General features: G+C 48.9%; 1 protein-coding gene across 7 annotated transcripts; it reads right to left on the reverse strand.

Moving 5' to 3' along the window:
- Nucleotides 1-1,058: 1,058 nt before the first annotated feature.
- LOC111945172 (maestro heat-like repeat-containing protein family member 7) lies at nucleotides 1,059-7,329 on the reverse strand. Of its 7 annotated transcripts, none has more exons than XM_086874894.1 (17): nucleotides 6,978-7,329; nucleotides 6,645-6,786; nucleotides 6,257-6,321; nucleotides 5,704-6,135; nucleotides 5,479-5,627; nucleotides 5,074-5,221; nucleotides 4,672-4,862; nucleotides 4,452-4,589; nucleotides 4,058-4,172; nucleotides 3,748-3,885; nucleotides 3,339-3,515; nucleotides 3,050-3,205; nucleotides 2,789-2,890; nucleotides 2,322-2,424; nucleotides 2,031-2,087; nucleotides 1,360-1,722; nucleotides 1,059-1,288 (listed from the first exon to the last, which is right to left on the reverse strand). In XM_086874894.1, the coding sequence occupies exons 2-16, from the start codon at nucleotides 6,760-6,762 to the stop codon at nucleotides 1,676-1,678; spliced, it is 2,136 nt and encodes a 711-aa protein (XP_086731020.1). In that variant the 5' UTR covers nucleotides 6,763-6,786; nucleotides 6,978-7,329; the 3' UTR covers nucleotides 1,059-1,288; nucleotides 1,360-1,675. The 7 variants fall into 7 exon arrangements, with proteins under 7 accessions (XP_086731020.1, XP_086731025.1, XP_086731021.1 ...); XM_086874899.1 differs by having other exon boundaries at nucleotides 1,059-1,149; nucleotides 1,430-1,722; nucleotides 6,978-7,303; XM_086874895.1 differs by having other exon boundaries at nucleotides 1,430-1,722; nucleotides 6,978-7,303.
- Between the last annotated feature and the right edge of the window lie 13,483 nt (nucleotides 7,330-20,812).

Here is a 20,812-nt window from a genome sequence, read left to right on the forward strand (position 1 = left end):
GAGGTCTTCCTGGACTGCTTTCTTTCCCTTTTCCTTGGAATGGATCGAACCTCCTCTGGACAGGGGACTTGGGGGAGCACCAGGAGCTTGCACCCGTGGAACACCAGGAGCCCAGCCTGGGCAGCAGCATTTTCCAGCACCACAGAGACTGACAACACACCGAACACCCGAAGGAGGGAGACCCTCTGAATTTGTCATCTCTTCGGAGCGGCGAGAGGTTTTGTAATTTGATATTGTTCATTCTTCTGCTGGGTAGTGCATTGCCTGTGAAATAAACAGGTTTTTTACATTTCGCTCAGAAAAATCACTGCCCAAACCAGTTGAGGGGTGGGAGAAAGGGGCCACGTGGGTTTTCTCCCAAATATACAATAAACCAGAACAAATACAAATACATACCAACCCCTGGATTGGTGAAAAGCCACTGAGCAGCAGCAGGAGATGGAGCAAGGTGCTCCAGTGGGAGGGGCAGGCAGGCCGCGCACCTTCAGGGCATCCCCTGCATCAAATAGTCGTGCATTTTGACCTTCTTGCCTCTCCACTGCAGAACCAAGCCTCCTATCTTCTCCACTGGAGTAGAATTTTCCCAGTTACCATGTCATCTCATCCTTGGCCAGTACATGAGGTAAGGTCACCATGCCAATAACAGTCTCATTGTTACTGTTCCTCTTTCACAGGTTAACTTCCCATCAATTGATCAATCCATTGTTCCTCTTAAGGGTCAAATTCCCAGCAGTTAACCCTTAAGGTTTCCTTCATTCTATGTTCTTCATCATCCTGTTGATGTGCACAACAGAAGACCAGATATGGCAGGGCATTAGGCACAACTTTGGTCCCTGACACACACAGGCTCCTTGTCCCACTCACTACTGGCCTTCAGAAAGACCTTTAACTCCACAATGCTGTGGAACTGGACCTTCAGCACAGGGACCTTTCCAGCCTGATCTGCGCTCCTTCCTCTGCGTCTGTGCACAAAACACGGTTCAGAAGAGAATGGCAGGAGGGGCCCGTGTGTCACAGAGCTCCGGATTTGTGCCGCTTCAGCTCCACACAGGTGCAGGTAGAGTGAAAAAGTCAAACTGTTTATTAATGGAAGGCGAAGCAAAGGGATGAGCTGGAAAGGAAAAGAAGGGGATGGGAATGGTATGAGGGCTGGAGGTAAGGAGCTGTCACAAGGGAGGAAGAGTAAAGGGAAAAAAAGGGGATGGTCATGGTACGAGGGCTGGAGGTAAGGAGTTGTCACAAGGGAGGAAGAGTAAAGGGAAAAAAGGGGATGGGAATGGTATGAGGGCTGGAGGTAAGGAGCTGTCACAAGGGAGGAAGAGTAAAGGGAAAAAAAGGGGATGGTCATGGTATGAGGGCTGGAGGTAAGGAGCTGTCACAAGGGAGGAAGAGTAAAGGGAAAAAAAGGAGATGGGCAGAGTCTGCGGGCTGGAGGTAAGGAGCTGTCACAAGGGAGGAAGAGTAAAGGGAAAAAAAGGGGATGGGCAGAGTCTGAGGGCTGGAGGCTGGGAAAATCTACAAGCAGGGAGAGGGCTGAAGTCCCATGAGCATCCCACAGGCTCAGCTGTGCCAGCTGTGCCTGGATCTCCACTGGGACTGGAAGGCGGTGTCCTCTTCAGTGTCTCCTGGTGCTGTTCTTGAGGCACTTGTTCACTGGCGAACTGGGCTTGAATATTTAGACTACAGTGGGATGGACTGGTGTCTTCCTCAGGGCTTGAAGGGCTGAAACAGAGGAGAGCCACGGTCAGGGCATGCATCTGCAGGGATCCGAGGAGACATTCCTGCCAAGGACATTCCACCTGGCTCTTGCGATGGCCACAAGAGAGGACCGGACAACAGGATCAGCCAGAAGGTGCTGGCCACAAATCCCACCCATGTCCCTGAAATATCTCTATTCTCTGCCCATACCAGCCCTCAGCCACACAAGGAACGAAGCACTCTGCAGCTGGGCCAGGGATTGCAACTCCCTGCCCAGGAATGGCAACTGCCCCCTGCCAGCCCCGCCCTGACCGCCCGCTGCTCTCACTCACCCTCATTGAGGACCTGGAGGTCTTCCTTCTGCCCTCTGATGAACATCCCGACCATCTCTGGGAACACAGAGCCTGTCAGCGTCCCAGCAGCACAGCTCCCTGCCAGCGGGGCTGCCAGCCCTGTGGCCACACGGCCTCCTGGCCCGGCAGGGCTCAGCCCGGGCCCGTGCCGCATCCTGACTCAGCCCAAAGGCACGGCTGCCAGAGGCCGGCAGCAGCAGCCCCGAGGGCAGCCGGGGCTCCAGGGCACCGGGCCCGGGTGCTGCTGCCGCCTCACGGCTCATGGCTCACCGATGAACCTGACAGCCTCCTCTTGCAGGGGCTCCTGTGGGCTGTCCAGGTATGGCCGGGCCCGGCGCAGGTGCTCGGCTGCTCGGCTCCTGTCCTGTGCCAGCTGGAGAGAGCGGCAGGAGGGAAGGGTTGGTGCGGGCTCTGCCCCTCGGCCGGGCACTGCCTGTGGCCAGCCCCGGCCTCCCGTGCCCGCCCTGTTTTGAGGCCCGGCCAGCAGCCGCTGGCGCCGGGCTCTGGAGGGGGCAGAGGGCCGGCTGCTGCCCGGGGAGCTGCGGTGCCACCCAGCCCCGCAGCCCCGCTCAGGGCCGCAGGAGCCTGGAGAAGAACCTTTGTTTCCCAGGGAAGGGAGCGGCGTGTGGGGCGCCGGCTGGAGCCCCTGGGTGCAGCACCGGGCAGGCGCCACAGCTTCCAGCCCCACACAGTGAACATCCGGGGCTGTGGTTTGGGCTTCTCCATGCCGTCCGTACCAGACACTCGGGAAACTTGGACAGCTGCTCCTTTTTTACCAGTTGCTTGAGATTCCTCATCTTTAGGAACTCGGCCACACGAAGCAGTGTTTCCCGAGAGGCCTGGAGAGCAGCAGAGATGCAGAGATGGCACTGCAGCCCAGGGCACAGGACTCTTGTCTGGGTGACAGGGCCCAGAAGAAGCTGTAACCTGGGAGGTTCCAGGGCAGGAGAAAGCCGATGCCCCTCCCAGGGATGCACCAACATCACACCAAAGCTGACCTTCGCCACGCGCCGGTTCTCATCATGGCAGTGGAAGTAGAGTGGAAGCAGGCTCTGGATCAAAATCTTCTCCAGGGGCTTTTTTCCCTCATCCACTACCAAATCCATCACCTTGAAGAAGAGGTCAAGGGAGAGCAACTGCACATGGCTGTGGTCCTGGAGGGAAAGAAGAGAAAAAGACCTTAATACCAATTCCTCCAGGCTCACCTGGGCAAAGGCCCAGAAATCTGTAAGACACAAAGTTTCTGGGCAGCAGCCAGTGCCTGTGGCTGAGGGTGCAGAGCCTTACGTGGTCAAAGAGCAGCAGGAGTGCCTCAGCCAGCTTTGGGGCAGTGCTGCTGGATATCACAATGTCTTTATTGTTGAGCATATTATTGAATACACGGAGGGTCATGCCAACAATGTCTCCATCTGCATCACCCAACAGCTTCTGAAGGCTTCGAGACAGGCTGCACATTCTTGTGGCCTGTGTGGAAAACAAGGCTGTGCTGGGAAGCCCTGAACGGCTGCATCGCCAACACCACCCTGGCACTGCAGCCACACCCTGCTGCTGCCGGGCCCAGAGGCCAAAGGCCTGTCCCAAAGCACTCAGGCAGGTGAGGCAGGAGAGCTGGGAGCAGCTGCCTGAGCTCCTGAAGCCCAGCCAGCCCAAGGGGCTGCTTTCCCCAGCACAGCTTCAGCCGCTGCCCCGTTCTCACCATCGAGGGATCCTTGCTGAGCACCACGAGGCCTCGGAGCGCCAGGTGACGCCTCTGCCTGCACTCGCTCTGCAGGTGCCTTGACACGATTTCCAGGACACCGTCACCATATTTAGACAAATCCAAACACTCGAGGACCTGAAAGGCACAGGGCAGTGACAGGGGACCCAGCCGGCAGGAGCCTGGAACTGTGCAGGGCTGGGCCCAGGCAGCAGCACAGGGCGCAGGCAACATCCCAGGCAGTTGTGACCATGCAAGGGGACAGGGCTGGCAGGCAGATCAGCCAGGTAGAGCTGACCGTCAGGCTCACCTCCACAAGGAATGCCAGTAAGGGCAGATCCCAGCATGGCTCCTCCCAGATGAGTGCCCTGAGCAGCTGGAGTGCAATGCGGGAACAGAAGGGGATCAAGACACGGCGCATCTCCCTGTCAGGGGGAACGTGGCACCAAGAGCCTGAGGTGGGGAGGACAAACCTCTCCCAGGAATGACTCACAGACGTGTCCAGCCTTTCCCCAGCATCCCTGGAGGAACTGGAAGTGCTTTGGGAGGTGGCTCCTTCTGGGCACCCTCCTCTCTCCGCTTTTTCCAGTCTACTTGGCCATCCCTGAGTCATGAGGCCCTCTGGCCGGGACAATGGGGACTATGAGGGGCAGCCTGGGCACAGGGCACAAATGTCAGAGGCAGTGGCGAGAAGGGAGTCTCACCTGGCCAGCAGACCCACGGCATAGTGCTGGGTGTCGGCACAGAGCAGCGTGTCCCAGCCACGCTTGCGCTCCATAGCCATCAGCTCATTGTCACATCGCAGTCGGCAGAGCAGAGCCTTCATGGCCTGCACTGCAAACCTGTGTGCACAGCAAAGCCCAGGTCACACTGGGCACACTGGTGCCGGCCACAAGGGCACGGGAAGGACAGGAGGACTGGCACCTGTTGGGGTTGCTGGGAAGGCGGTGTTGCTCCCGGCATGCTCTCCAGATGCTGTCAACTTCCACTGGTGGCATCTGCTGGGTGGTGATGACAACATGGAACAGCAGAGCCACAAACAGGCGAGCAGAATAAAGGATCATTGCCTCGTGGCATTCAGGCACTTGGATAATCAGCCAGAGCGCCACAGTTGCCTGCAAAAGAAGCACCCAAAGACAGCGCTCAGTGCCGAGGTGTCCATGGGGCAGGGCCCGAGGGGAGGCACAGGGGGAGCAGCAGGCCTGGTGCCCCCTGAGCCTGCCCCTAGGCCAGGTTTCAGCCCAGCGCTCCCAGAGGCAGGGAGAGGATAGAGAGCTGTTGGAGAAGCAACCGATGGTTGATCAACGGCCAGCTCCAGAAACTCACAGTCAGGGGAAAAACGTCCTTGTCGTCCCCATCAGAGGTGCAGATGCTGCAAAGGGGCCAGTTCTCCATCACATAGAGCAGTGCTGGCAGCACTTTCTCCACTGTAGGTCCTGACGATCCTATGGTTCTCCACATCATTGCAGCAGCTCTGTGGGATCAGAGCTCTGTGTCAGGGGTGTCTCAGTCACAGCACCATGCCCTACACAGCTGTGGGGTCCCAGGTGACAGAGTCCTGGTGCCCTGAGGGGCAGGGAGGGAGCATTGGCAGCAGCCTCAGGAAACAGAGGGGCCCGAGGCACCTGGACCTCTCTGCCTGTTGGGCAGACCCCAATGGACAGGCTGTGCAGGGCGATGGGCTCCAAAGGCTGGGGAGCCCTGAGCTCTCAAGACACGTGGGCCCCATACCTGTCACACGATGGGGCACAGCGCAGGAGGGTCAGCGCCACATCGACAGGGTGTTCTTCAGCCAGCCTTATAATGTCAATTTGCTGCCTGACATCCACAGTGACACGGGACACGAGACTCTGGTGAATGTTTCTTACAATAGTTGGCACCTGGAGGAGGCATGGGGAAGACTTGGAGTGCTGTTCAAGGCCGCAACTTCCCCAGCTTCCCCCAAGAAGTGTTTACCTTCCCGTCATGCTCTGCTGGCCTCAAAGGCTGAGGGGCCCCTGTGGATGTGGCTTGAGGGGGCACATGATCCTGGGAGGCCTCCAGTTCTGGTGCCAGGCTGGGTACCTGCTGCTCACAAGAAACATAATTGTCCTTGAAATTTTCCATTATGAGTTCCTGACTCAGAGTGGGAGCAGGTGTGATGTCAGCATCTGCAATGCCCTGAGTCTCATCATTTGGAATGGCCACGTTCTCTGTCACTGCCATGTCATCCTTTGTGCTCTCATCATTCACTGCAGCAGCAGAATCTTCTGAGTGCTCAGCTGAATCTGGGCTGACATCAGGCTCTGCCTGGAGCTCGGTCAGCCCGGAGTCAGGCTCAGCTGCACACTCAGTTGCTGCTGTGGTGTTGTTCTTTCTACGCCGAATGCCCAGGAACTTCCGGAACCTCTGTGCAAGCAGGACAAAGGACGGGGAAGAGAGGCATGTTCCATGGCGTGCTTGCTCCAAGTGCGCTGCTGGGCTGAGCAGTGCCAGCAGGCCCAGCCCAGGTGGGGATGGCTGCAGGTACCTGCGCTGCTCTGTGGAAACGGCCACGGGCTGGGTCCTGCTCTTGTGTCCCGTCCATGGCTGCATCTGGCAAAGAGCAGCCAGAGCTGAGGGGTTGCGGGAGAGGCCAGAGAACACAGCCCAGCTGTGCATTCCCCTGGCAGGGACAGCCCTGGGTTGGTTCAGGGGATGGATCACAGCCAGTGCCGGGAATCAGCCCCATCCCCTCTTCTGTCCTGTCCATGGGAATGTCCACAGTACATGGAATGGGACGGGACGGGACGGGACAGGACGGGACGGGACGGGACGGGACGGGACGGGATGGGATGGGATGGGATGGGATGCGATGGGATGGGATGGGGCCTAGCTAGCTGCAGCCATCAGCCCTGTGGCCTAGCTCTGCCACTCACCATCCTGCTGTGGCTGGAACTGCTCTGGCTCTTCAGGCAGTTGTGCTGGGGCAGCTCCAGGGTCCGTCTTTCTTTTCCCCCTGAACACCTTGAACAGGCTAAGGAATCTGCCCGCCATGACACAATCTTGCCTTGAAGGCACCTTAAAGAGAGATGCCTTGGGAAATCTCTGAGTCAACAAGTCCTGCAGTTGTGCCTTGAAGGCACCTGAGACAGAGAAGCCTCAGCAAGGCTACAGGACAGCAAGTCCTGCAGTTTGGTCTTGAGGGCTCCTGCCACAATGACCGGAGACTCCTCGTAAATGATTGTGCTCACTAAGTCCCACAGTCTCACCTTGAGGGCAGAGGCCGGAAGGGTGGGAGATGCCTCAGAAAAGCTCCAGGTTACAAGTCTCGCAGTCTGGCCTTGCGGGCACCTGCAAAAGAAAAGCCTCAGGAAAGCCACGGGACACCAAGTCCTGCAGTCTGGCCTCGCAGGCACCTGCAAAAGAAAAGCCTCGGGAAAGCCACGGGACACCAAGTCCCGCAGTCTTTCCACGAGGTCACCTGTAGCAGTAAAGCCTTGGAAAAGCTCCGGGTCAGACACAAAGGAGTGTGCTGTGCGGGGGCTCCTCACAGCACCGCTCTGGCGCGTCCTGTCCCGTCGCGTGCACTGGGCACTGTGGCGTGGTCCTGTCACCGCCAGCTCCTATGTCACCACGTGTCACAAAGGGCCCTTGGACAGCCTGTCCCCTTCCATTCCACGGTGACCATGTGTCACAAAGGGCCCTTGCACACACTGCCCTCTGCCCTGGGGCTGCCCCCATCCCCCCCAAAGTGGCCCAGCTTGGAAGGAATCCCTTGCCCAAAGTGTCTAAGACAGCCTGACAGGATTTTTAGGAATGCCTCAAACCATCAGCAAACGCTGCCCTGCTCTGTGGGCTCAGGGCAGCAGAAGGGGCCCCCAGGGCTGCTGACACAGCCGCAGCAGGAAGGGCACGGGGGCTTGAACAGAAGCTGGCACGGCCTCCTTGGGACACGTCCCAGCTGGTGGCCATTCTAAACCCGCAGGTGTGACACAGACAAGGAACATCTGGGCCAAGGCACAAATGCTGCTCTGAGCCCTGGGGCGCGGCCAGCACTGAGATCAGCAGGTGTGGCAGAGTCCTCACCAAGGCAGAGCTGCCACCCCCCACCCCGAGCCATCCCTGGCAGTGCTGGTGCTCGTCTCCTGTGCTCCTGGGGGGCTTCTGTGCCAGAGGGCAGCCAAAGCCCACATGCACTGGGGGCTGTGCTCCTTCCTGCAGGGTCTGTTGGCAGGAACTCCTGGAGCAACTGCTGGCAATGCTTAGTCTTAGTCAGATTAATTACATGTGGGAATTATTTTCCCATTGATGTCATTTCCTGCAGCTATAAAACATCTTTGTGGGGAAGGCACAGAAGGATCTGGCATTTAAGAATCCTCAATTCGTGAGAGCTTCCCCATTGCTCCAATCAAGTAGTTCCAAAAAGTTGCAGATTCACCAATTAATTGGAATGGCCGGAGAATGTGAAAGATTTGCAAGTTTGATTTCTATCTCAAAGCAGCAAGTCCTTTGCCTTAACGTTATCCATTGAGAGTCACTTTACAAAATATAACACTCCAGAGAGGCTAAAAAAATGGACATTCTTTGGTTTGCAAACCTTTGGTTTTCTATGGAGGGATGATAATATCCTAATTCTCTGAAGGATTAAAGCTCTCAAGGAATGAAAGTCCACTCAGTATTACAAAAGTAGTCCAAACAACTGAGTAAATTGTAAAAAGGCTAATTCTCCGCCTGGTACAGATATCTAAGTGGCCAGTACAGTACAGCTCTCCCCTCTTCTTTGCATGAGAACCGGGACCACTAACAAGAAAAGTCGTAGATATTCCTTATGTCCTCCATAACCAAAGCTGTGCCAAACCATGGATCTTGCCGTCAAACTGACTCAAATTCCATCCTAGACCTCTCACTTCCAGACAACTCCTTCCCCAACATGCCCACCAACACAAACGGCCCCAAAACACGCTCACAGAACTCCTCAACACCCCACCAGGACCCCCCAGCTGTCCCCATCCCTCCCCAGAGCTTTCCCATCCTCCAGCAGACCCCCTGGTTCCCTGCACATGCCATGGGATGGCACTCAGCAGGATTTACTCCAAACCCTTCCCCAGTAGCAAGCTCAGGCTGCCAGGCCAATGGTTCCTGGATCATCCTTCCCACTGACCCTTCCAGTGCATGGCTCTTACATTTACACATTTGAGCCAGCTGGGACTTTTCCACTTAACCAGCATTGCTGGGAAAGGATCAAGAGCAGCCTGGCATGCTCTTTCTCCAGCTCCCTCTTTACTCTTGGGGCAGGTAGAACATTGCACAGGAAAGCAACTGGTGTCACAAGGAGTGGGCGACTTCAGGGGAGATCACTCAGAACTGCTAAATCTTGAGGGAGCACCGCTGGGCTTGACCTTTGGGTACCTGCAAAACTTAAAGTCAGCTGCCTTAGTTTCCAGGACAGCTCTGTGTTGGCCAGCATCCTGACATGGATGCAGGACTGCTGCGAGGCACTGCTGGGACCCAGCAGGACAGGACTGGCTGTCTTGTTTACATTTTGAAAATGAGTTAGATTGTATTTAGCTAGAAATTTAGTGATCCCTGAGTTTGATAAGGAGCTGTGCCATTATAAGCTAAGAATTTTTTATTTTTTTTTTTTTTTTTGATTCTGCGTTTTAGCTGCATTTTGGCATTTAATTTTGTCTCAATACTGCAAAGCAGAGGCCCTTCTTTTGCTTTGGATTCTTTAGGGAATTTTTTCCCATCTGTAAGGAAGAGTCAGTGAAGGGAGCGGTTGTCTGGGGCAAAATACAGGTCATGAAGACACAAGACATGGCTGAGACCTCTTACATCCCACACTGAGGAGTCAGCCAAGGGAAAGGTGCATTTGGGTGTCATGTCTGGGGGAGGAAGGATAGGCTGTGGGGTTATGACATTATCTTAGCTGGGGGACACGGCTCAAAGGGCAGATGGTTGAGGTTTTGGTGTTGGACTGCTGCTGCCCTGAGGAACCACTGCTATTGCACAACTTTTCCATCACTGTGTCTGTTTACTGTGGGTGAGCCTCTGCTCACAAGTGTGGCCATGTAACTGGGTCCTTTCAATACCCGATCACTCTGGGAGGGATCCTTACCATCTGCTTGGGTGCCTCAGGGGAAAACCGGGACCCCAACCACCTTTGAAAGGGGGTGTCTCATGGCTGCTTGTGGGAGCCCAGCAGCTGCTGCTGTTGCCAGGGCATTACACAGGTGACAGCCAGGGGACACCCAAAACAATGCCCCCCTCCACCTTCTTTCTCCTTCCAGGCCTGCCCAGCCCCTGCTGTCTCTGCTGCTGCTCTGGATTTTTATTCCACTTTTAGCTCCACATCTCTGGGTCTGCCCAGACCCATGCTGCTCCTGCCACAGCTTCGGGCTCATTGCTAAACTGTTTGCCACCCCAGGCCTGCACTCTGCTGTTCCAGCCTGGCCCCTCGAGGGTCCTGCTATAGTCCATTTCACCAACTTTATATCGTCCCACATTCAGGTGCCAAAATGACTGCAGTGGGTCGACCCTGGCTGGGTGCCACGTGCCCACTCTGTCTCTCTGTCACTCTCTTTCCCACTGAGACAGAAAAGAGGATAAGACGAAGAAGGGCCAGCAGGGTGAGATAAAGCAGTTTTATTACAGTAAAATAAAGAAATAAGCAAAGATCTGTGCCTGCGTGGGCTGAAGAGAAAAAAGTCAGTCTCTGCTTCCATCAGCATTGATGTTTGGACATTTTCTGAAAAGAAAGGCTTCAGCACGCGTAGCGGTTCCTCTGGAAGGTAAACACTGAAAACTCAGAAATGCCCCCCCTTCCTCCCGTCTCCCTTAGCTTAGCTCTCTGAGCTGTCGTCACAAGGTATGGAATATCCCTTTAGCTAATTTGGGTCAGTTGGCTTGGTTGTGTCCTCTCCCAAAATCTTGCCCACTCCCATCCCCTTTGATGGGGGAAGGAATGTCAGAGGGACAGCACAGCCAGGCAGTAGCTAAAACACGGGTCTGTTCTCAACACCCGCCTAGGTACCAATGCAAAGCACAGCGCTGGAAGGGCTGTGAACTTTACCTAGGTCAGAACCAATACAGGTGGTATGGAAAGTTTTGGATTCTGGGATGTGTGCATCCTTCTGCACCACAGGCCAGACCCTCCTGACAAAACCCATTCAATGACCAGCAGAACTGTGTATTCAAAAAACAGGGGAACCTACCTCAACCCCTACACAGGAAGCTAAGAATATCTCTGCTGCTGCTGCTACAAAAACTCATTACTTACCAACAAAACACAAACATGCAGATGAAATGATCCCAGACTCTGTAGAAATTATTCTTAATGTATTAACACCTTTTCTGAGAGGGACCCCAACTGTACTAAGAGATTGTTTAGTGGGGAGATAGCACAAAGTCAGGGAAGATGTAGTGCACAGCAATGCTTTGTACAGCCTGCAAACCCCAAGAAAATCAATCCCTATGTGGAGAAACCTCCTGTATCTCATGATGCCTCATTCACCAACACCTGAGTCAAACACATGAAGTACGTGTAAAGGTAAAAGTATAGAGCCGTTACTCTGAAAACAGGAATGGAAATAGCTGAAGGAAACAAAAAGGTAGACAGGTAAGTGTGAGAAAGGAGCAAGTTTGAAAATGCAGAAGATTGCTGGGAAGCCTGGAAGAATGTAGATTACACATTATCTGAGAACAGGAAAGGCATCTTTTTTCTTCAAACCTTGATGTTATAAATGCAATGGCAAAATAGGGTTAATATAAACAGCGATTTATTATAAAACAATTTCAATCACAAACGGGAGAAAAAAACCACAATAAAATAAATCAGTGCAGCGCTGGGTGGACAGGGGTCTATACCCAGAGGTACAGATTTACCCAAATCCACACGGAGGGTTGACCGTCCAGGGTTTTTATAGGGATTTTGTGTCCTGAGGCTAAAACTCTGAGCAGTCACTGTTCCACAAAGAGTCTAGATGGTTGGTTGAATGGATTTCCTGGAACTGTCGAACTGAATCAATAGACCACTGGGCAGAGTCCTTTCACATGTGAAAAGTTCTGATTGCCTCCTGATTGTATCTTTGGTTGGGCTCTCAGGGTGAAGTGTCCAGGTCCGGTGTGGAGCCGATGGGTATCTCGGCTGGGCTCCTCTCATTGTTTAGTTAGATTGCTTTTTTGGTCGTGGCTTATAGGGTGGGGTATCCAGATTCGTTGTGGAGCCGTTGGGCATCTCGGCTGGGCTCTTCTCATTGTCTAGCCTGATGGCCCGTGTTCTGCTCTTTCTCTCAGGCTGATAAGCGTCACCTAGGGTCGTTATCGCCTGAATAGGTAGTTACTGCTGGGTTTTGGGAGGAATCTTTAGGCCACACTATATTTTTATGTGGTCTACATTGTTATAAATACAGTTATATACTTATTCCTTCTTTCACGAATTTTTTCCAAAGTTATGTGAAAAACGAAGTTCACTCCTGTAAAATTTTAAAAATGTTTAATAAAGACAGCAAGAGACATAAAGTAAAGCAAAGAGATACGGCCGGGTGCCTTGGCATGCTGCCAAGAGCACACCTGGTATTTCAGGAGTGTCCTTTTTATCCCATCCTTGCTGTGAGAGGTTAATGCATATTCAAGTATATCCCCTCCCTGGTTCCACCTTCTTGGATCATGTTTTTTCAATTTTATTTTCTGCTGGTCAGCATAATTTTTGCTGGTCTAGCTGGTCAGCATTATTTTGGAGTTTTTTGGTTTCCTTTCTGCTGCAGATGGTCACTTGTTGATAAGAGTCCAGGCCCCTTATACTTCCTCAGAGAGCAGATGGGCTTCATCTCTTTCCCCCTTGACAACGTCCTGGTACCGGCTTTTTGGTAACAGTTTGCTCTCCATTTCCTGCTGCTGGTAATAGCCTGTTTTCCACAGCTTGATCCTCCCATTGTCTTGCCTGTTGGAGTTATCTTACCTTCTCCAGATGAGACATATCCTTACCATTCAGAATTCCTATCTAAGCCTATATCTTGCTAAGGGAAAAGAATATAGTGAAAGCATATAATATATTTATTAGAATAATTGTGAAAAGCCAATATTTACAACATGAATTCACAACAAGCCCTCCTTTTATTTTTTTTATAAATCATTTGGCTTGAGCAATAATTCTTGTTTTCCAGCTTCTAGCACTCGTTCATTTTTCTCACAAATCAGTTTAGCTTCTTCCAATGGATCTTTTACATTATTTTGTTTTCTTAATACCATGATTTTTTGTGCCGTTCCAGATGTGGCCAATTTTGGTTCTGTAGGCATTGCTACTATTTGCATGCCCTGCACCACTTTGGTGATTAGTTGGATGAAACAGGGGATTAGACAAGGGAGGAATATTAAACCAGCTGTAGCGCATAGGAGGAAGAAACCTAGCTTCTTCCACCATTCTATCCCCAACAGGTTATTCCACCAATTAGTGGTCATCATTGACTCCCATTTTTGGACTGGCACATGGGCTATTTTTCTGATGTTCTTGGCGGTATCTGGAACGGCATTTCCATTGTCATCAATTTGCAAACAACAATCTGATGTATTAAATTTCCCCGCAAACACCCCCTTCTTCAGCCAATAGATAGTCCAAAGCCAGTCTATTCTGATATATTGCAGCTCTGGCTTGGCGTTGCTGACTGACTATTAATTCCATAGCCCCAGCTGTTTCATTGGTTATGATTTCTACCACAGCTTGGAGTCTTATAATGCGATTTAGCATGTAAATTGGGGTTTGATATCCCCAGCTTCCATCTTGTGCCCAAGTAGCTGGTCCATATGTTTCTAGTATGCGTTCAGGGGGCCATTCCTCATCTTCCCATTTTTGAGGTCCTCCAAACAATTCCCTTTTATTTCTTTTTAGGTCGTCATAAACCGGCACTCCCAATTGATCTCCATCTGGTCCTGGCAAAAGGAAGAATCCTGGTTGAATGATTCCCAGAGTACAACTCCCTTTCCATTGTGAAGGGAGCTTTGGGTACGCCCTTTTCCCACATATCCAAAATAAGCCATCTGGTGCCTTCCAATAGTCATTTTTTTGTTGATTTATATTTTCCCAAAATTTAGATATTTCTGGGATTCCAGAGTAAGGATTTTTCCCTTTACCATTACATCTGAAGAGTGTGGTTTGATTATCATACACACAATTCTTTTCTTTTACTTTTTCTTAAGTCCAATACAGAGTTGGTTCCTCTGGGATCCACCATGTAGAAGTTCCATTGCTAACTTTATACCTTTTACAGGGAGTTTTCCCTATTTCTTTAATAAATTCCTTACCAGTTCACCATAAACATTCCTCCCCTATCACTGTTGAACTTAGAATCCATCCTTCTGGTTGAGTCCCCCCTCTTACATTGGTCCGGTTCCACTTAAGGAGTTCCACCGGGCCTATGCTACTACCTTTCCATGGCCATTCTTCCGTCATTAAAGCTCCTCCACAGACCAAACAGTTCGTTATGTTAAGTTCTTTACTTATCCTTTCCCCTAAATCCACAAACAGGTTTTTTCTTAGTCTTGAGATATCTATTTCTCCTTTTAATTGCTGTTTGAACCTTGCATACAAGTCCTGACGTGAGGTTAAGTTAGGTTTAGGTTGCTGTGTTGGTTTTATGTTTTTTCTTATCACTTGTTCTTTTATCAAATCTTGGGTCTTTCCCTTGACCACCCGTGAAACAAATCCATTTTTCCCCTTTTGGGCAAGTGCTTCCCAATCTAGTACCACTGACTCCTAAGTTTTCTGTGATCCAATATTTTTCCTCTTTATGTATACAGGTACTTAACTTGGATGGGTTATAGCAGTGACTATTGATATTGGTGTGGGTAATAAGAAAGAAACCCCGGCGTCTTTCCATGTACAGTTTTCGATAGCATTTGTAACATGGCTTTGCTGGTGTCCCAAAAGGGAGAAGGATAAGTGACAGAAGAAGGAATAATAGGGGTCCAGTATGGCTTACACCCCCACCCATCCTGCCTATGAGGTTGCAGCTCACAGCAGGTGTCTTATATTCTTCTTGGTGGCGAGTTATAGAGGCCAATCTGGTCTTGCCCCCTATTTCCTTGTCACTTCCTCTTTTGTAATTTCCAAGCAAATCTCTTTTGACATCTTTTAACAGTAGTATTCCACTGTTCCTCAGGTATTTCCCACTCAAGAGGCACCAGTAATTCCCATCCACAGAGCAGAGTTATTATTTCAGTTGCCTGCAATTCTGTTTGGACAGAGGATCGATTTTGTGCTCTACACTCCCTACAACAAGAACGCCGATTGTGTGAGCTGCAATACCAATTTTTCCCACAAATTAAACACTTATATTTAACCCAGCTAGCATGTCCCGTATTGGGATGATTTAGACAAGGTATATGGTGTGGCACTGATGGAAGTTGTGATTCTCCCCCTTCTTTATACAGATCACAGGCCAAAGCAAAAATATGAGGATTTCCCGACCGAAACAGCCCCGATCCTCCTGTTTGGAGTGGGAGTATTCCTCCCCAAGGTGGATATCGAAGGTGTCTCAGAACTTGTCCAGGCAGGACTTGAAACCACTGATACAGGCTTGGTCTCACTTCCCAATTAGGCGTGATTCTTTGCTCATCTCTTGGATCCTGTGGATTGTCCCAGTTCATTACCACCCAGCCCCCTCTTTAGAGTCAATTTGGTATCACCCGGTTCAGAAGTTATAGTCCACTCCTCAGGTTTCTTCACAGGTCCCTTGATTCTACTGGCATGGATCCACCCTCGTTCCCTGGTCCGGATTGCAGCCTCCGTTGTCAGCAGTACCTGAAAAGGACCTTCCCATTGAGGAGTTAAAGATTGTTCCTTCCATTTCTTTACCAGTACCCATTCTCCTGGATGAATATTATGAATTTTGAACTCCAAAGGGGTGGTTTGAGGGATCATTCCTTTTAGCCTTAAGTTTTCAAGTGTTTTAGCAATTGTGGTGACATATTTTCTGACACTTACTTCTCCTACTTCATAAGTGGCAGTTTCATGTCGGGTGGTAAGGAAGGGTAGTCCAAACATCATTTCATAGGGTGACACTCCCAGGTCTGACCTGGGTTGTGTTCGAACCCTTAATAGAGCCAGGGGTAAACATTTTACCCAGGACATCTGGGTTTCAATCATTAATTTTGTTAAGGTCTTCTTTAAAGTTTGATTCATTCTTTCCACCCGGCCTGAACTTTGTGGGTGCCAGGGGGTATGCAATTCCCATTTTATTCCCAAGGTTTGGGTTATTTGCTGTAAGACTTTAGATGTAAAATGTGTTCCTCTATCTGAGTCTATTTTATTAATCATTCCATACCTGGGAATAATCTGTTCCAAAAGAGTTTTACACACCACATTGGCTGTGGCCCTGGCAGCGGGAATAGCTTCCACCCAGTGAGTTTAGTGGTCTACTATTACCAATAAGAACTTCCATTTTTGGACTTGGGGAAGTTCAGTAAAATCCACTTGAATACTTTGGAACGGCCGTAAGGCTAATTCACGGCCACCTAATAGTGTTTTTCTCATTATTTTTCTATTTACCTTTTGTCAAGTTATGCAGTTTTCAGTTATTTGTTTTGCTACCCCAAAAATTCCAATACATCCAAAATCCCTTAGAAAGTGATCACACAAAGCCTGAGTACCCCAATGAGTTTTCTAATGCATATCTTCTAATATTTTCCTGGTGAGTGGTTTATTAAGTAACTGTCTCCCATCAGGGAGTTTCGACTTTCCAGACTGATCCTGTTCTCCCCCTATCTTGAGTAATTCTTTTTCTTCTTTCTCATTAAATTTAGGGATTTCCAATTCTTCCCTGTCTGGGGTTAAAATTAACATTACTCGTTTGTCCCCATTTTCTGCCTCCTCTTTAGCCTCCTGATCCGCCAAGTTATTCCCTCTCATTTCAGGTGTCATTCCCTTTTGGTGTCCTTTGATATGTACTACAGCTATCTCCTCAGGCAGTTTTAACGCTTCTAAAACTTCTAAAATAAGTCCCTCATGTACTAGTCCTTTCCCTTTTGAGTTTAGTAACCCCCTTTCTTCCCAGATTTTCCCAAAGGTATGAATTACTCCAAAGCCATACTTTGAATCAGTATAGATTGTCCCCTTTTTATGTGCTAAATGCTCCAGTGCTCTTTTTAGAGCATATAATTCACAAGATTGAGCAGACCAGTTTGAAGGTAGACTTCCCTTTTTGATGGTCTGCATATTTTCCCCATCAACTATAGCATATCCCGACATTCTTTTTCCTTGCAAGCATCTGGATGAACCATCAACATATATTTTTTTCCCCTCCAAAAGGGCTTGTTCTGCTAAATCTTCCCGAACTTTAGTTTGGCATTGTATAATTTCCAGACAATTATGTGCCAAATCATCTTTTGGTTCCCCATACAGGAATTGGGCTGGATTGAGACTCCTGCTTGTTTCTATTGTCAAATCGTTATTGTCAATTAAGATTGCTTCATATTTTAACATCCTGGAGTCTGTTAACCATTTCTCAGCTTTTTGATTCAGCACATTTCGAACAGCATGAGGAGTGCATACAATTAATTTACTTCCAAAGGTGAGCTTACGGCTTTCCTCCACCAAAATAGCAGTAGCTGCTATTGCCTGAATACATACTGGCCAGCCATGGCTCACTGGACCCAATAATTTGGATAAAAAGGCTATTGGTTTCTTCACCGCCCCCCATTCTTGAACTAAAACCCCGTGAGCTACTCCGTTTTCCACATTAACATATAAATGAAAGGGTTTTTCTAAGGAGGCTAGGCTTCGGGCTGGTACTGAGGCTAGTTTCAATTTCAATTGTTCTAATTTATCATCATCATTTTTAGTCCATCTTATATTGTCCCCTCCTGTCAATTTCTCATACAAAAATTTTACTGCTTGTGTGTATCCTTCAATCCACAATCTACAATATCCCAGTAGTCCTAGCAGTTTCCTAACCTCTTTCTTTGAAGAGGGAGGAGGAAGGGATAGGATCCCTGCAATTCTTTCAGGATTTAATTTCCTGCTACCTTTGCTTATCAGGTGACCAAGATATTTTACCTCTGATTCCACAAACTGTAACTTTCCTTTTGATACTCTGAGTCCCTTTTCCCCAAGAAAATTCAGAAGTTTTATAGTAGCTTCTCTGACTTCAGCTTCTATTTCTCCTGATATTAGGAGATCATCCACATATTGGATGATTTGTATTCCTACAGGAGTGGGGAAAGTTTGTAGCATCTCTTCTAAGGCTTGCCCGAATAGACTTGGGGACTCTGTGAATCCTTGTGGTAATTTTGTCCATCTTAATTGTTGCTTTCTCCCGGTATTTGGATCTTCCCATTCAAAGGCAAAAATATCTCGGCTTTCTTCTGCCAGTGGGCAGGCCCAGAAAGCATCTTTAAGATCCACCACACTGAACCACTGATGTTGAGGTGGGACTTTACTTAAAAGAGTATAAGGATTAGGAACCACAGGGTAACGGGCTCGTGTTCTTTTATTGACCTCCCTTAAATCCTGCACTAATCTGTAATTTCCATCAGGTTTCTTTACTGGGAGTATAGGGGTGTTATGAGGAGATTTGCAAGGTTCCAATGTCCCATCCTTTATCAATTCTTCTATTACTGGCTTTAAGCCTTCTCTCCCCTCCAAAGAAATAGGATACTGACGTACACATATGGGACATTCTTCCCTTTCAATAGTGACCCTTATGGGGTCAATATTCAATCCACCCCTATTTCCTTTTCCAGCCCAAACCTCTTTGTTAATTTGTTCTTCATCTTCCTGGCCAAGTTTTAACACTTTGGCTGTCATTTTCCCTTCTTCTGGGATAACCCCAATTCCTAATTGTATCTGTAAATCCCTTCCCAATAAGTTGCTGCCAGCCCCAGGAACTAGTAAAACATCTCCTATTCCTATTTTTGTTTCTCCTTCTATGACCACATTTTTAATGACAGGAACTTTAAACCCTTCCCCTTTTGCCCCTGTTACTTTTACAGTATCATTACTTATATCACATCCCTTTGGAATATTAACAACACAAGTCCTTTCTGCCCCAGTATCAACTATAAATTCTAATTTCTCCTCTTGGGGGCCCACTTTTAAATTTATCAAAGGCTCCAGATGGTATTTGTCCCCCCAAAAATAATAGAGCCCCTGACTTCCCTATTCTTCCTCTGGAGGTGTCTCTTGAAGTATCTTTAGATCCCTCCTTAAGTGAGGGCATTCTCGTTTAAAATGCCCTTCCTTTTTGCAATAAAAACAGGTATTCCTGGGTTGTCCCGGGAATTTTGACGGTGCTGGATTTTTATTTCTTCCCTTTTCCCCACTTCTAGCCCCTGAGTGTTTAGGAGGAATTCCTGAGGGTTTTTGATTCAGATTTTTCTGGAAGGTGTTTTCCCTCATAGTGGCTATCATGATTTTTGCTTCCACTTTAGCTTTTTCTTCATCTCTCCGTACATAAACCCTTTGAGCTTCTCTTAATAAATCATTTAAGGGTTTGTCATGCCAGTCCTCCAATTATTCTAGTTTTTTCCTAATATCTGGCCATGCCCGGGTGACAAAATTAACCCTTAGCAGGGCTTGTCCTGCTAGGGACTCAGGGTCTATTCCAGAGTAGTGTTTCATATTTTTTCGGAGCCTTTCCAGCCATTCAGTTGGGGTTTCCTCTTGTTATAAATGCAACGGCAGATTAAAGATTAACAAAGATAAATTTATTATAAATTAATAAAGCAACGAACAGCGAGGAAAAACCACAATAAATGGACAGCGCAGCGCTGGGTGGATAGGGTCTATACGCAAGGTATAGGTGTTCCCAAATCCACGTCTGAGGGTTCTCTGGCCTGGGTTTTTATAGGGATTTTATGTCCCCAGGCTAGAATTCCAACCAGTTTCCATTCACCAAGTGTCCCTGATTGTCGGGTGAATGGATTTCCTGGCCTAGAACATTGAATCAGTAAGTGTCCGGGCAGAGTCTCCTCAAATGCAAAGTGAGTCTGTATGTATTTTAACATATTTCATCACAGCAGAATCGAGGGATCCGGGCTAGCGCCGATGGATATCTCGGAGGAGTAGTCTCTTCTTTGTTTTTCTTGATTGAGTTTCTGTAGTTTGGGTTTGGCGGGTGTGGTGTTCGATTCTGGCAACGACCATTTTCCTGGGGCTCGTCCCTTTTGTCTTGCTTGATGGTCTCCGGCCGAAATCGGCCGGGCGTTGCCTTTATCTGGAGGTAGACTTTCAGGCTAGTTCTTTTGTTTCTATGATGGCCTGTGTCCTGTCCTTTCCTCCGAGTTGATGAGCCTGCTGAAGCTTGTTATCGGGGGGTTTTTTTGCAATCCGTGACTTTGGAAAAGGAATTCTGCCTCGACCTGGAGGAGAATTCCTTATTCCATATTTTCATTAGTTATACTTACACATACTTTATTTAAACCTCTTATTCCGAATTTTTATTCACCCAATTCTTTATTACAGTCCCCCACCTAATAATTTGATCACATTAAAAATTCGTGTTTACATACTTTTTCAGAGGACTATCAGGTTAGATAATGTCATTTTCCTCTTTGTCTAACTCTTCTACATTTTCTGGGGACAACATATGTTTGTTTTCAAATTCTCTCAATGCTTTAACCGCATTTCTACTCTCTTTTTCTTCTTCTAACTTCATGATTTTTGAAAGAAGGGTAGCATTTCCTTGTGCCTTTTCTGGGTCTATTGGGAGAGAGGCAATCTGCATTCCTTGAACGACAGAATGTATTAGTCTGATCAGACAAGGAATTAGGCAGGGTAGAAAGATGACTCCGGCAATAGAACATCCTATAAAGAATACTAGCTTTTTCCACCATGCCCCTTGCCCAAAAATTTGATCCCACCAAGAGGCTTGTAAAATCGAATTCCATTTCTGGACGGGTACATGGGCTACTTTCTTTATTTCAGCAGCTAGACCCTTTATAGTTTCTCCGAAGTCATCTATCTCCATGCAACACTCTGACTCGTTATATCTGCCACACACTCCTCCCTCCTCAGCTAGCAAATAGTCGAGAGCGAGTCTGTTTTGGTAGACAAAGGCTCTCATCTGGGAATGTTGTTTTGCTAGGAGTTCCAGGGCTTCTGAAGTGTGGT

This window comes from Cyanistes caeruleus, unplaced genomic scaffold (genome assembly GCF_971803275.1).
Source record: "Cyanistes caeruleus unplaced genomic scaffold, bCyaCae1.hap1.1 HAP1_SUPER_34, whole genome shotgun sequence".
Taxonomy (NCBI): Eukaryota; Metazoa; Chordata; class Aves; order Passeriformes; family Paridae; genus Cyanistes; species Cyanistes caeruleus.

Bases quoted from the DNA above. Each gene is read 5' to 3' on its own strand.
- LOC111945172 (XM_086874894.1), bottom strand. From the start codon at position 6,762: ATGGCGGGCAGATTCCTTAGCCTGTTCAAGGTGTTCAGGGGGAAAAGA. The intron at 5,628-5,703 runs GTAAACACTTCT...TGCCTCCTCCAG, and splicing joins CAGCAGAGCATGACGGGAAG to GTGCCAACTATTGTAAGAAA. The intron at 3,516-3,747 runs GTGAGAACGGGG...TTTTCCACACAG, and splicing joins TCAGCAAGGATCCCTCGATG to GCCACAAGAATGTGCAGCCT.